Source organism: Ranitomeya variabilis, chromosome 1, assembly GCF_051348905.1.
Source record: "Ranitomeya variabilis isolate aRanVar5 chromosome 1, aRanVar5.hap1, whole genome shotgun sequence".
In the NCBI taxonomy this organism is placed as follows: domain Eukaryota; kingdom Metazoa; phylum Chordata; class Amphibia; order Anura; family Dendrobatidae; genus Ranitomeya; species Ranitomeya variabilis.
In genome coordinates, this window is record NC_135232.1 from 474701759 (window position 1) to 474715582 (window position 13824).

At 44.6% G+C, this 13824-nt stretch overlaps 1 protein-coding gene across 7 annotated transcripts in view; it reads left to right on the plus strand.

Moving 5' to 3' along the window:
* The window catches only part of SMC2 (structural maintenance of chromosomes 2), a 154279-nt gene that overhangs the window by 59114 nt on the left and 81341 nt on the right, over positions 1–13824 (plus strand). For all 7 annotated transcript variants that reach the window (XR_013213289.1, XM_077250912.1, XM_077250957.1 and 4 more), the window contains one exon: positions 412–529. Coding sequence is in view for 6 of the 7 variants with exons in the window: in XM_077250912.1 (XP_077107027.1) it covers positions 412–529 (118 nt within the window). In the remaining variant the exon portion in view is untranslated. The remainder of the gene's footprint in view (positions 1–411; positions 530–13824) is intronic.

Consider the following 13824-nt stretch of genomic DNA (forward strand, 5'->3'; position numbering starts at 1 on the left):
GATAACAAAATTAATCTCAGAGTGATACCTTTATTGGCTAACCAGAAAATATGTTTGCAAGCTTTCAGAGCACGGAGATCCTTCTTCGGGCAAGATTACAAATAGATTAATAAGAAAAAAAGCACAACATTTAAATAATACTACAGTAGGACATTTGTTTGAGGTTCATGAACAAATGTCCTACTGTACTATCCCTTAAATGTTGTGCTTTTTTCTTATTATTCTATTTGTAAACTTGCCCGAAGAAGGAGCCCTGTGCTCTGAAAGCTTGCAAACATATTTTATAGTTAGCCAATAAAGGTATCACTCTGAGAATACTTTTGTCATCATTGGGCAGAAAAGTATTCACATCGATTTTTCTGGCTAACACTGTACCACAATATAATTTGTTATTGTTCATCATTCTTTTAGATGGAAAAGAGGAGAAGTTTTTGGAAAAGCATCGGGAGTTATCTAGGAATGTAGGGCGCCTTAGGGAGACCTATGAATCGCTGATGGCTCGCTATTCCAGTCTTCACTTTGAGTACAGGTACACTGCACTCATCAGTATAGTTCAACCATTTAATGTTATTTTGCTCTTTTTTTTTTTCCTTTCATTTTTTCCTTCTCTTATTCTAAGGGCCATAACTTTTCTAATTCCTTATCAAGCCATATGAGGACTATGAGTTGTAGCTTTGAATGAAACAATTCATTATACCTTACAATATGTTGGGGGGGGGGGGAAATTGCATCAAAATACCCCCATCAAATATGTAATTGTTTTTTGGGAGGCTCTGTTTTTCTGGTGTTCATAGCGTGGTAACAAATGACCTGGCAACATGATTCTCATCAGTTTTTTTTTTTTAGTAGTGAAAGAAAATTCAGAAATTTTGAAAAAGAAAGTGTTGAGGGAGGATCTAAAGTGATCCTTCACGGTTAACTCAGTGATTTCCAAATTAATATACAAGGTGTTGCCGGCAACTGAAAATGACCAGACGGAGACGTGTGTCTCTGTTTGGGGGGGGGATCAAGCTGATCTCTCTGACCCCCGTTTATTCTGTATGACTTATCATAGTCATAGAAATTATACTTCAACCAATCAGCATAAGAACACGCTCACAGTTCTTAACCTATAAGAATGCAGGAACAGTCTGTGCGTCAAAGTTTTGTAGAACAATACACCCTCAGTCTCATGTTCTGTTTAGATTGCAACAATCAAGGTCTCATAACAGCTGTAAACTTTAGCCTACTAACAAAATTTATATCAAAACAACAAAATGGAGTCGAAAAGCACAAAATGGAGAATCTTTCTTAATTTCTTCCTTCACAAAAGGAAAAGATAAAGTTGCCATTTTCTTACACTTGTATTTATTGATGAAGCTGTGTGAGGGCTTGTGTTTTTTTTTATGTTCTTTTTCTGCCCTAAGAGATTGCGTCCCAGAGTTGCTTTACTGTATGACCATTCCACCAGACATGCATCAGATCTGCGTTGTCGTCTCTGCACCTCGAGCAATTATCTGTGGAGTTGCGGTAGATCTTGGACAATCTGTATGGTGTGAGGTACCACCTGTATAGCAGCTTTCTGACATTCTCCAGGTGGTTGGTGCACTTAGAGACACACTCTATCATTGAGAAGAACTTCCACCATTGCCCCGAAGTAATCGCACATTGTAGATCCCTCTCCCATTTGTGGATATATGTGTCCAGAGAGGGGGAACGTCTCCTCCAGCATATGGTTGTAGCGTTCTCATCTCCTGCGCTGGAGTGAGGAGCATTGTATATTGTTTGCAAGGTTGTGAGAATATTATCTTTTTTTCCATGTAGAAAATTTGTAAATATGTATAATGATCTTTATGTGGAAGGTGGTATGTCTCTCTAGTTGTAGACAATGAGGACAATGTTCCCTCATCCATGTCCCCAATCAGTAGGACTCCCAGAGATTTCCTATATTGGATTTGGAGGTCTGGAATACACCGCTCCAAAGTCTCTATGGGGGCTTTAGAGAGCGCCAATTTAATAGTGTGCAATTTGTTAATTAGTACGCTCCACACCTCCAACGCCGCCTCCACCGCTGGCGTCAGATACAATTTCCTGTCATTGCTGGGGTTAGACCCGGCAATGATATGTGAATAGAAAAACAATGCAACATTTGGGGATTTTATGAGATTTTTTTTTATTTCTAGCCAATGTCTGTCATCGTAATCATTCCACATCAACCTTAGTTGTTCTATAGTATCTCACCACTGAGGGGCAACCCTGTCCTCCTTCTTTTATTGGGATGTATAATATGTCTGCCTTGACTCTCTGCTGTTTTTCTTGCCATATAAACTTTTAATATGATGGTTTGTAATTCTTTGAGTATTTTCATGAGGACTGTGATAGGGAGGTTGTGGAAAATGTACAATATTTGGGAGATTATGAACATTTTTACGGACGTTATTCTTCCTAGCCAGGCCATGTCGTGTTATTTCATGCGCAGCATTTCGACTTTGATCTTTTGTCTCAGCCTCATAATTTAGTGACAGTCTTTTATCTGCTGAGAGTGCTAATTTTATTCCAAGATATGTTATATTTTCATTGTCCCATTTAAAGGGGTTTTTAGCTTTTAGGTTTACAGGATGTGGTACGGAGGGTGTTAGATTTAAAATTTGGCATTTGGGGATATTTAATTTATAGTATGATACTTGAGAGAATGAGTCTATCACTTCCATTACTCTATTGATTGACTGTTGAGGATTGATACAGATACAGACAAATTTTGTGCTCTGTTTCCAATTTTAATACCAGTTATTCCAGGATTTGATCACATTTTTTCTGCTAGCGATTCAATTATTAGCGTGAATATTAAAGGAGAGAGTGGGCACCCCTGCCTCGTGCCGTGATATTGAATGTCTCTGATATAATTCCTGAAATGAGAACTAAGGCTGATGGGTTAGAGCAGTGGTCCCCAACCTTTCTGACCTTGCGAGCCACATTCAGCTTAGAGAGAGGGTCGCGAGCCACATTCAGCACTGAGAGTGGGTCGCGAGCCACATCCAGCTCCCACCCCCTTCAAAGTAGTGTCAACCAAAGCCCCCAATACAGATATAATGATATCCAAAGCTTTTCCACAGAAATCACTCCAGAGAAGTACACTGAGATCCAGGGGTTCCCACAATACCTATATTCAGTATTCTCCCAACACACTGTCACATCCAGCTTTGAGCACCTCCTCTAACAGGCAGTACAAACCTCCAGTGTACCTAAAACATCTCTAAACCCCTAAGTAAATGTGCATCCAGATCTGCAATTCTGTGCAGGGCTACTCACAAAATTCACCATTTTGAGATGTGCTTCTCATACCTGTTTGCTAGACCTGGACCTAATGCATCAAGCTGGCAGACAGTCGCGAGCCACAATTCATGGGGCCACGAGCCACATGTGGCTCCCGAGCTACAGGCTCGGGAGCCCTGGGTTAGAGTATAGAGGGGTAATCTCTCGGAGTATATTACCGCCAAATCCAAATTTAGACAGTACTTCAAACAAAAAAACCCCAATGCACCCGCTCGGCATCCAAAGAAAGGAGCATAGAGGGGGTCCGCTCCCTGGCTATACGGATGATATCTATCATCCTCTGCATACCATCCAAGGTCTGTCTAGATTTGACAAAACCCACTTGATCTTTTTGCACTAAGGCCGGAATTATTTCTTTCGCCATTTTCCAGGTTTGCATAAAATTTTTGAAAATTGACGTCATGTGAGGGTTAGTATGTCTTGGAATGTTTTGAAGTATTTGTTCGTTAGTCCATTAGGTTCGGGGAACTTATTTTTCCTTTCTATAATTGTTTATTGTATTTCTGCCTGGGATATTGGTTGGTTTAATATGTGTAATGTGTCCTCTGGTATTTGGGGGAGTTGTATTCTTTCTAAAAATTGATTTATCAGTTGGGGAGTGGATTGTGGTATTGAGATGTTTTCCTGTAGGTTGTAGAGGGATGAGTAGTAATTTGAGAAGGTATTGGCGATCTCCTTAGGATTATATATTATGGGGTTTTTTTTGTCGTTCTGTTTGTGGGATAACCTTTGTTTGGTCATTTTGGCTTTGATTTTGTTGGCTAATATTTTGCCCTCTTTCTTTTCCTGCCAGTAATATTTAGCTTTACTTTTCCGTAGATTGTGTTTGTATTTGTTGGAGCAGTTGGTATAGTTCATACCTTAGTTTCTGTAGTTTTTGGAGAATTCTGATTGTGGATCCATGTTTGTGCGTCTCTTCTAGTGCGCTATGTTTTTATGAATTTCCTGTATTTGGCGTAATCTCGCTTTTTTGTTTTGGGACGCTATTTGGAGCAGTTTACCCTAGATGTAGGCCTTATGAGCGCGCCATACTGTTGATGAGGACACATCAAGTGTGTTGTTAATTGTGAAATATTCTGATAATGACTCCTGTAATTGGGACCTCATTTTATGTGATATGATTAAGTAATTATTTACTCTCCATGGGGAATATGTTGGGTAGTTGTATCCCTCTGTAATTTGGCAGGAGATGGGGCGTGATCCAACCAGGTGATGTTCCCTATCATGGCTATTTGGATAGCCTGTAATAACCATTTTTCTGGCCATTAGATCAATTCTGGAGTAGCCTCTATGTGAGTGTGAGTAGAAGGTGTATTCCCGTTCGGAGGTGTGCAGGACCCACCAGACGACAGAGTTCTCTGGTAGGAGAGTCTGAGAGAGTGATCGGGTATATTCTTTCTTTTGAGAGGGTACTGATTTATCTATGTTGGGACAGAGGGGTGATATTAAAGTCCCCGCAGACTAAAAGGGTGCCTTTTTTAACCTTTGCTACTACAGCCAGGGTGTCTTTAAGAAACAAAACCTGCCTGGAGTTAGAGGCGTAAATAGAAACAATTTTGTAGGTCTTGTTATTTATGCTGCAGACTAGGATGATCTATCTGCCGTCATCGTCCTCTACGCTGGTGATTAGCTGGAAGGTGACTGTATTCTTTATTGCAATTACTACTCCTCTTTTTTATCAATTGCATGGGAGTGAAATACATTTGGGAAGTTTCTGTTCTGCAATCTGGGGGGGTGTCAGTGGTATTTAGGTGGGTTTCCTGAACGCACAATACGTTGGCTTTTAAAGACTGGGCCTCTTTCCATAAAAGGGATCTTTTGAACAGACTATTCAGCCCTTTTACATTAATGCTGGAGATGTGAAGAACCATGTACAAATTACAGATAAAATCTATATGTCACCACTAGAGAATTAGGAAAAATGGGGAAATAACAAAAATCAGATCTTAGATTTGTGAAAAACTGTAACAATTTCAGAAAGAGTTGGGTTGTAAGGGAACCTCCTGGATATGCTCCGCTATCCAGTATATAGTGGGGGGTATTGAGGGAAACGAAAATACTCCTCTCATGCCTCCACAGACCATTGTGAAACAGTAGTCTTGAATTTTGCTTTCTTGTTCATGTCCACCCCGTCATCAGAGTGGGCAGCTACTTCTTCTGCGGGGAGTTGGTCTCTTCGTCCACAGTCGCCAGAGACCACTGATACAGCAGTTATGGCCTCTCGGGGTAAGGGGGGGTTCAGGACCTGTGTGGCTCCATTCCTGGTGACAATCAGCTTCACCAAGTAGCCCCACCTGTACGCGATCCCGTTGTCTCGTAGGATCTTGGTCGCTGTGGAGAAATCCCCCCTCTTATTCAGGGTGACAGCGGAGAGGTTGGTGAACTCTTGAACCTCTCTGGGAGCTCTGGTCCACCCGCAGTTGCTTTACTGATGGCTTCTTTAAAATGAAAAACGTGAAGTCGGGCAATTGCATCCCTGGGTGCAGAGGCGGGAGCACTTTTGGGTTTGGGGATTCTGTGCGCTTTGTCTATTATGATGTATATATACTCAATAGTTCAATGTCGTCACCACTCTTGCCCCTGACAAAGCCACGTTTGTGGTGACACGCGTTGGGCTTAGCGCCCCCCGGACCATTCTGTCTGCATGCACTCTGGTCATGTCTTTGAGCTGAGGCTATTCCCGTGCTCCATTAGCCTCCCAGTGCATGACGGCTCTATATGGATGCCATCTGTAGGTATACTCCGCATTTTTGCATTTGAGTATTCTTACCAGGATATAATTTTTAGTTGTCCCAATCAGGGATGCTTAATTTGTTTTGATAGATTTTCATGTGTGTCATTATTGAATCCTAGGGTAAACCATACATGAATCTGTCCTACAGAGGTGACCATATACATTGTACACCCTCCCTCGCTGAGTAATATCTCAGCCATTATTAGCATGCGATAAAGGTCATCGTCAATATAGCCAGTCAAATTACCTACAAGCACTATACCTGGATAATTTGACGAATCTCGTCATGCCACATTATCTGGGGAAGATATTCAATTGTTTGTTGTTTTTATTGCTGATCCTGTATATGGGCCTTTTTGCTTGTTGATTCAGCCCTTGTGGCACGCATATGGAGGGCAACACAAGGGGTCGCCCTCCACTCTTGATATACTCTGGTATACTGTTGAAATATTGTTTTGGACATTGTATCCCTATTCTCATAGCTTAAATAACAGATTATTTGTATGCTCATTGTATTTAACAAATGTATATCATGTTTTTCATGTCCAGAGTGTATTGTGATAAATACAATTTAGTGATTTATCTGTGATAGTGGTATTGGTCTTGGGGGGGTTCACTCCAATAATGGGGTATCTGTCATCCTGTTTTTAAATGATTTTAATTAAGCTGTTGGTGTGTTTTTGGACTTGAATAAAATTGTTACTCTCATTTATTTTGGTGATCCCTGGTTTGTTGTAGTATGTCTCCTTTTCTTACTCTACACAGCCTGCTTTGACATACTGCAGGTGGATCCCAGTTGGGTATTGTAGGTTGATGGTGCCCTCCACCCTTTTGTTTTTGGCTCTCTATTATGAGGTCTCGCTGCTCCGCCTGGGGATTAGTGCTGTAAAAAAGTCCGTTAGGAACTCATTCATGCATCTGCAGTAAGGCTTTCTGGTATCCCCCTGAAGCGCAAATTGTTGCATCTGGAGCGGTCCTCCAGGTCCATCAGCTTCAGTTTTAGGGCTGTGATCTCCTCATATGCCTCATTGTGAGCGTCCACTAAGTGGCTGTGGGCTGTGGTGAACTCCCACATCTTCTCCTCAATGTAGCTTTCTGTCCCCTATGTGCACAATGTCTTTCTGTAGTGCAGTGAAGGCTGAGGTGATCTCACTTTGGAAGGCCTGCTTTAGATCACCCAGCATTGCCTTTTGTGTGGCCTCTGTGATGGAGGTAGAGCTGTGTCCTGTGTCAGGTGCTGGGGCTGTGTCAAAACTTGCGGTTTGGTGCCTGATGATTTCTCTGGGCTTCTGGATGGTGATCTGCCCAGCTCCTCCTGTGCCTGCTCCATACCACTGATGCTCCTCTCCAGTGAGGTCTGACCCAATAGCAGGAGATCCGACCCCCCAGAGCACTCCACAGTGCAGTCTGCTGCACAGTGGCCGTCTAGCTTTTTTCCCTGCGCCGTTACAAAGACCTCGATCCTGTCCGGCACTGCTCTTGGTATTGCGCTCCATCGCCGACCGAAGTATGCCTGAGGCTGCGGTAGGCATTTGTATGGGTTTCCCTGCCTTTATATTGTGCTTTGAGCCGCTAGTGGTCCCTGGAAGCACAGAGCCTGCGACCGCTCAGCTCCTCATCCCGAGACGCTCCCTCTACTGTCTGGGATGGTACATCACACACCAGTGTGCAACTCCCTACTGTCAGAAAGTCTCCTGATAATTGCTGTTTCTCTGAAAAGAACAGGGGGCATGGCCTGCTGCAGGCTGCTCTAGCTACCAACCGCCAGATAACTGTCTCTTTTCAGTTTGATAATTGGGGCATGGCGTTATGGCCTTAATTACCTTAATTCACTAATTGCGGTGCCCTGTCTCTGCTGCCAGCCTGAAACATGGCACTATATAATATACATTGTCATGGATTGTACAGCGGAGGATCACAGCGTGTATATTTTACTTGTTGACATGAATGCTATTAAAAGGGAGCACGACCCCTATTCTTGGACTAAATACAGACATGTCAGGGGGCTGGCAGCCAGGAACAGCCTGCCACTTGCAACGCCCACTATTTTCAGACTAAATGAAAACAGATATTGTGGTGCTAGCCACGCCAAACCCTGGACTCTGCATGAAAACAACTATTTTTTCGACATTTAATCTGGTGTAAAGGTGTTGCCAGAATAAAATTTGAAACGCTACAAAGAAAAAGTGACAGGGGACTGATTATGCTCAACTTTGGATTTTTTTCTTTGTTGACATGAATAATGCACCTTGAAGAATAGGTACTAGAGGGCTCAGACTCTTGCAGATTATTGATCCAAAATTACCTCGATCTGTCTATTTATCAGAATCATCATAGGGAAAATTAAAATCCTTACAGAGATATTAGACAGAGCTTGCACTCTATGCAGCTCTGACCCCCCTCTTTTGGAATTGAGTAACTAAGGAAACTTCTAATGGCTAACAGATGAGAGGCCCTGCATCAGGAATGTGGAGCAGATTTACAACCGTGGATAAGGCTACTTTCACATTTGCGTTTAAATCTGCAGCGTTTAATCCGCAAACGCAAGGACAAGAAAATCGCAAGAAAACGCGTGTAAACGCAGCGTTTTCAAACTGCATGCGGTTAACGCATGCGGCATTAAAATGCTGCGTTTACATGCATTTTTACGCGTTTTCCATGCGTTTGCTTTTTTTTTGCGCATGTTGAAAAAATTTAGAGGAAAAATCTAGATCACAAGAAACAGCCAATGGGACTACAGAGGGCGTGTATTACGGGATATCTATATATAGACCCTAGGACAGCTGAAATCTTCAGATTTTGCTCCTGTATCCTGTGACATAATGGATCTTCACATGGATAGCTTTTACTTCAAGCTGGATCTAAGCATCAAGATTTTTCTGGCGTGTGCGTTTGCTTGGGAGCAACACCGAAACCGGGAAAGACAGAGAAGGACACGGCGTAGGCGTTTTTGGCAACACCCCATTGTAGAACTGCGGGAGAGCCGTGGTGCAAATCACACCCTGTATGTCGAGCTCAATGAGAACCCGGAAAAATTCCTGGAATATACAAGGATGTCACAAGACTCTTTCCGGGATTTGCTTGCTCGCGTCCAAGGAGCCATCCGGAGACAGGACACACAGCTCCGTAGAGCGATTCCACCAGAGGAACGTCTCCTGGTTACCTTAAGGTACGTAATAATTCTAAACAAATGCTAGTCATAATTATTGCTGGTCTGACATGTATTCTTTGCATTTTTGTAAATTATTTTTTCTTTCTACAGATTTCTTGCAACTGGAGAGAGCTTGTCATCCCTCCATTTCCAGTACCGCCTTGGAATTTCCACCCTGTCCGGAATTGTTTTTGACACCTGCCGGGCTTTATGGACCATTCTCCGTGAAGAATTTATACCCATACCCACGGAGGATATGTGGATGGAAATTGCTGATAAATTTTGGACTGTTTGTGATTTCCCCAACTGTTTGGGTGCGGTGGATGGGAAGCACATCCGGATTATCAAACCAGCCAGAACGGGATCACAGTTCTTCAACTACAAGAAATATTTTTCAGTTGTTCTCATGGCAATAGCCGATGCGGACTGTCGCTTTATTGCCGTGGACATTGGAGCTTTTGGCCGTGGCAACGATTCACAGACTTTTAAAAACTCGGATATGGGCCGACGTGTTTATGGCAAAAATTGTAATTTTCCACAGCCACGACCTCTCCCCAACACTCAAGGCCCACTACTGCCATTTGTAATGGTTGGGGATGAGGCCTTTCAGATGAGTGAAAATCTCCTGAAGCCCTATTCAAGTCGGGACTTGAACCGCACAAAACGGATCTATAACTACAGACTAACCAGGGCCCGCAGAACAGTAGAGTGTACCTTTGGGATTATGGTGTCCAAATGGCGCATTCTAGCAACTGCCATAAATCTAAAAATGGAGACAGTGGATGAGATGGTAAAAGCCTGTGTGGTTCTCCACAATTTCATTCTGGCTAAGGAGCGACCCACCATAGAACTTGATGAACCTGTTGGAAACCCTTTGCCTGATTACCGTCATCACCCGCTGCGGTCAACAGTTGAAGTAGGCCACATGCGGGACCAATTTGCTGCCTTTTTTTGTTTCAGACCTCGGACGTGTGGAATGGCAGGACAATATGGTGTGAAATGTCCTGTTGGCTTTGGGTGTGTAACAGTTATTTTCAAAATGTTGATAATGTTTGTTTTAATAAAAAAAATTTGTTTTAGTATCTCCACCCTGTCTCCCATGTATTTGCTTACACACCACTAACGGTTCTTTGGCTGTTGACGTCATTGCGTTATGACTCGGTTCACCAGTTGGTATGTGAGGCAGACTGTGTAGATGATGGCTGTTTGGTGCCATCACATTCTCAGTATTTGTTCATTACTTAACATCAGTATATAAGCCGAGACCAGGAGTGGTTGTTAAATCCAGAGGTGGTGTTTATATTTTTATTTGATTTTTACTCACATTGAACCACTCCAGGTTTTGGCTTACCAATAGTGATGTTAAATACTGAGCCAATAATGCCAGTGTGCCGGAAGCTTCACACAACAGATCAATAGTCATCAAGTTAGGTGTCAGAAATAATGAATTCATGATGCTTCAATAAGTAGCTCATGAATTTATTTATTCTGACACAAGTCCTGATGGGTATAGATATGCCTTGTATCACCTACATCGTACCTTCAGTTTGTGTTAAATAGATTTAATGTACAAAGAAGATAAAATGGAGGTAATACAAGGCATTTCTCTACTCTAAAGGTCTGGTGTCATAACTAACGATTTTGTTAAGACACGACCAGTTGAGTATAGTTACAGCTATGTATTCAGCTGTGTATTGCCACCATTTTGTCTTAATTCTGCGACAAAAAGTCACAGACTGAAAATACCTTCTTTTTTTTTTTTGGGCAACCTCTTTTCTCTATGCCAAACACACACAAACCTTATGTGTTGTACTAACTAACTACTGGAGGTAGGAGGTAGCCCAAAAAAAATTGTTCGGCGCATTTTAGGATTTGGCTCACGGTGTGTGTTGCCGGCGACGATATACACAGTTATCCAAACCTTATTGGGGGGCAAAAAAAAGAATATTTATTTTAACAACATAAAACCAAAAAAACAAATTAACTGCACCTGCTTGGGGTTGATTGCCGAAATTGGGGGGTGTGGAGCAGTGAGGGCTGGCTAACTATTGACAACGCAGGAGTGGCTGGAGAAGGTGCAATAAAACTACTGGGGTCATGAAATTCGGGGATTGGGCTAGACACATGAGAGGGCAGAGACACACTAGAAGGTTGAGACAAACCAGACATTACAGACACATTGAGAGGTGAGGGGGGAGGGATAGATATTGTCTTTGTTTTTTTATTGCCTTTCCCTTTTTTTGATTGGCGCTGCCGTCCGGGGAGCCTCGTTGGGCTACTGGGTATTGGCCTTGATGTGGTCGCCGACATGTCACGGTCCATCTGCCGTTGTTGTTGCCTTCTAGTGGTGGCGGGGAACGCCAGGGCAGGGTCCGGCAGTGGCATTTCTGTGGTGGTGGCGGGTAACAGGCCTGGGTCTGGCATCGCCATTCTTGTGGTGGTGGCGGATAACATTCCTGGGTCCGGCAGCGACATTCTTGTGGTGGTGGCGGGTAACAAGCCTGGGTCCGGCACCGGCATTCTTATGGTGGTGGCGGGGAACGGGCCTGGGTCCGGCAGCGGCATTCTTGTGGTGGTGGTGGCGGTGATCGGGCCTGGGTCCGGCAGCGGCATTCTTGTGGTGGTGGCGGGGAACGACAGGCCAGGGTCTTGCGGCTGCAGCATGGTGGTGGCAGTGGAGGAGGCCCAAGCAGGAGCAGCAGTTGTCATGGTGGTGGCGGTGGGCTGTCCCACTGCACTGGGCATGGTGGTGGTGCTGTAATACGGTCCGGCAGTGTTTGGAATGGAGGTGGCCGTGCAGTGGTATGCAGCAGATGTCGGCATTGAGGTAAAGCGTGACAGTGTGGGCACTGGTGGAAATGCCCCCACTGTCTGCTGAAAATACCGACTCTGCTGCATAGCCTGGACGTAAGCAGCATTGCAGGCCTGCATAACAGTAATCTGGAGATCGGGACTAAGGTGTTCCGACATGCCCTGTTCTATCTGATTAAAAAAAATGATGTGCTGGCCTCTGGAGGTCGGCTTTCACTTGGGCAAGGGCTGTGGTAACCTCCTGGATACGTGTGCTCATATGACTAATGGCAGTATCCAGTCGGTCACCCATCGCCTTGAGTCCCTCGTGGAAGACCGAGCTCAAGTGCAAAAACTCGGGCATGAGTGACCTGTCCGCGGCCCTCTGCCGCTGCCGGGAGGAGCCCATAAAAAATTGGCTAGAGGCAGGGGACTGGGGAAGGGGAAGACCTGATGGACCAGCTTCCTGGTCTCCAGGTTGTGTGGCAGGCCCACTTGCTGCAGCGCTGGAGGATGGCTGGGACGGGTCCGTGGCTGACTGATGAAGGACCGCTCCAGAACCTGGGCCAACAGTGGAGCTCCAAGTGCTGTGAAAAAAGATTAAAAATAAATTAATACCAGTTATATACCGTATTTTTCGGACTATAAGACGCACTTTTTTTCCTCCAAATTTGGGAGGAAAGTGTGGGTGCGTCTTATAGTACGGATATAGCTTGTGGGGAGGGGGGCAGCAGCGAGTGGGATTGCACTGTTATCCCACTTCAGGATGTCCCCGCTGCCCGGAATCAGCTGCTCGGGAAAGCACATGGCCCCGCTGATTAAGTGCAGTGAATATTTATTAGCTGCTCCCCGCCCACCGATCAGCTGAGCGGTGAGCCGGGAGCAGCAAATGAATACTGCACTTAAGCAGGGACACACAGTTTCCCCAGCACTGATTCCGGGGAGAATCTGTGTGTCCGGGGGAGGAGGAGGCAGCAGCAGCAGGGGCCAGGAGATCGCTGTCTACCTGCCTGTGCTGGACGCTGAGCTGTCTTGTGCACAGGGAGGACCTGTGTGATGTCAGAAGTGGGCGGGCTGGAGCATCACATGGCAGCACAGAGCCCTCCCTCTTCTGACATCATCACAGGTCCTTCAGACTCCCACCTAGAATCTGCAGCTTCCTCTTATGTCCTGCGCTGTGGAAAGGCAACAACAGGGAGGGCTCTGTGTGTGTGCAGCCACGGAATGCTCCAGCTTTTACCTCACAACAGTGTGGCTGGCTGCCACAATTAAGAGGTCAGTCTTTACAAAACACAATAAAGCACTCTGCCACTCCTTTGGTGAACTATAACTCCCAGCATGTCATAGGATCTGCAGGACATGCTGGGAGTTATAGTTCTCCCATGGGATTATAAAGCAGCACTCCAGTGTTATTTTGCAGTGCTGGAGTGGTGCTTTCACTATAAGCCCTGTGCACCCATTCTTAGGGCTCATTTCCACATGCGAGGCACACGTCCGTATCTCGCATGTGGAAACCAAGCTGTGGAGCCGGCACTCCAGAGCGGAGCATGCGGCCGCATAGGAACACATGGAGCTGCACAGCTCCGCTCCAAAGTGCCGGCGCCAGAGCTTGGTTTCCACATGCGAGATACGGACGTGTGCCTCGCATGTGGAAATGAGCCCTTATACTCACCCTCCAGCGTCTTCATATCGTACTTCACAGACACCACACTGGTCCCGCAGCTTCCAACATAATAACATACTATTATATATAATAACACCACATATAATAGTATGTTATTTATGTTATTAAATATTTTACCACATTTTTTTTTGCTTCAAATATTTTTTTCCCCAT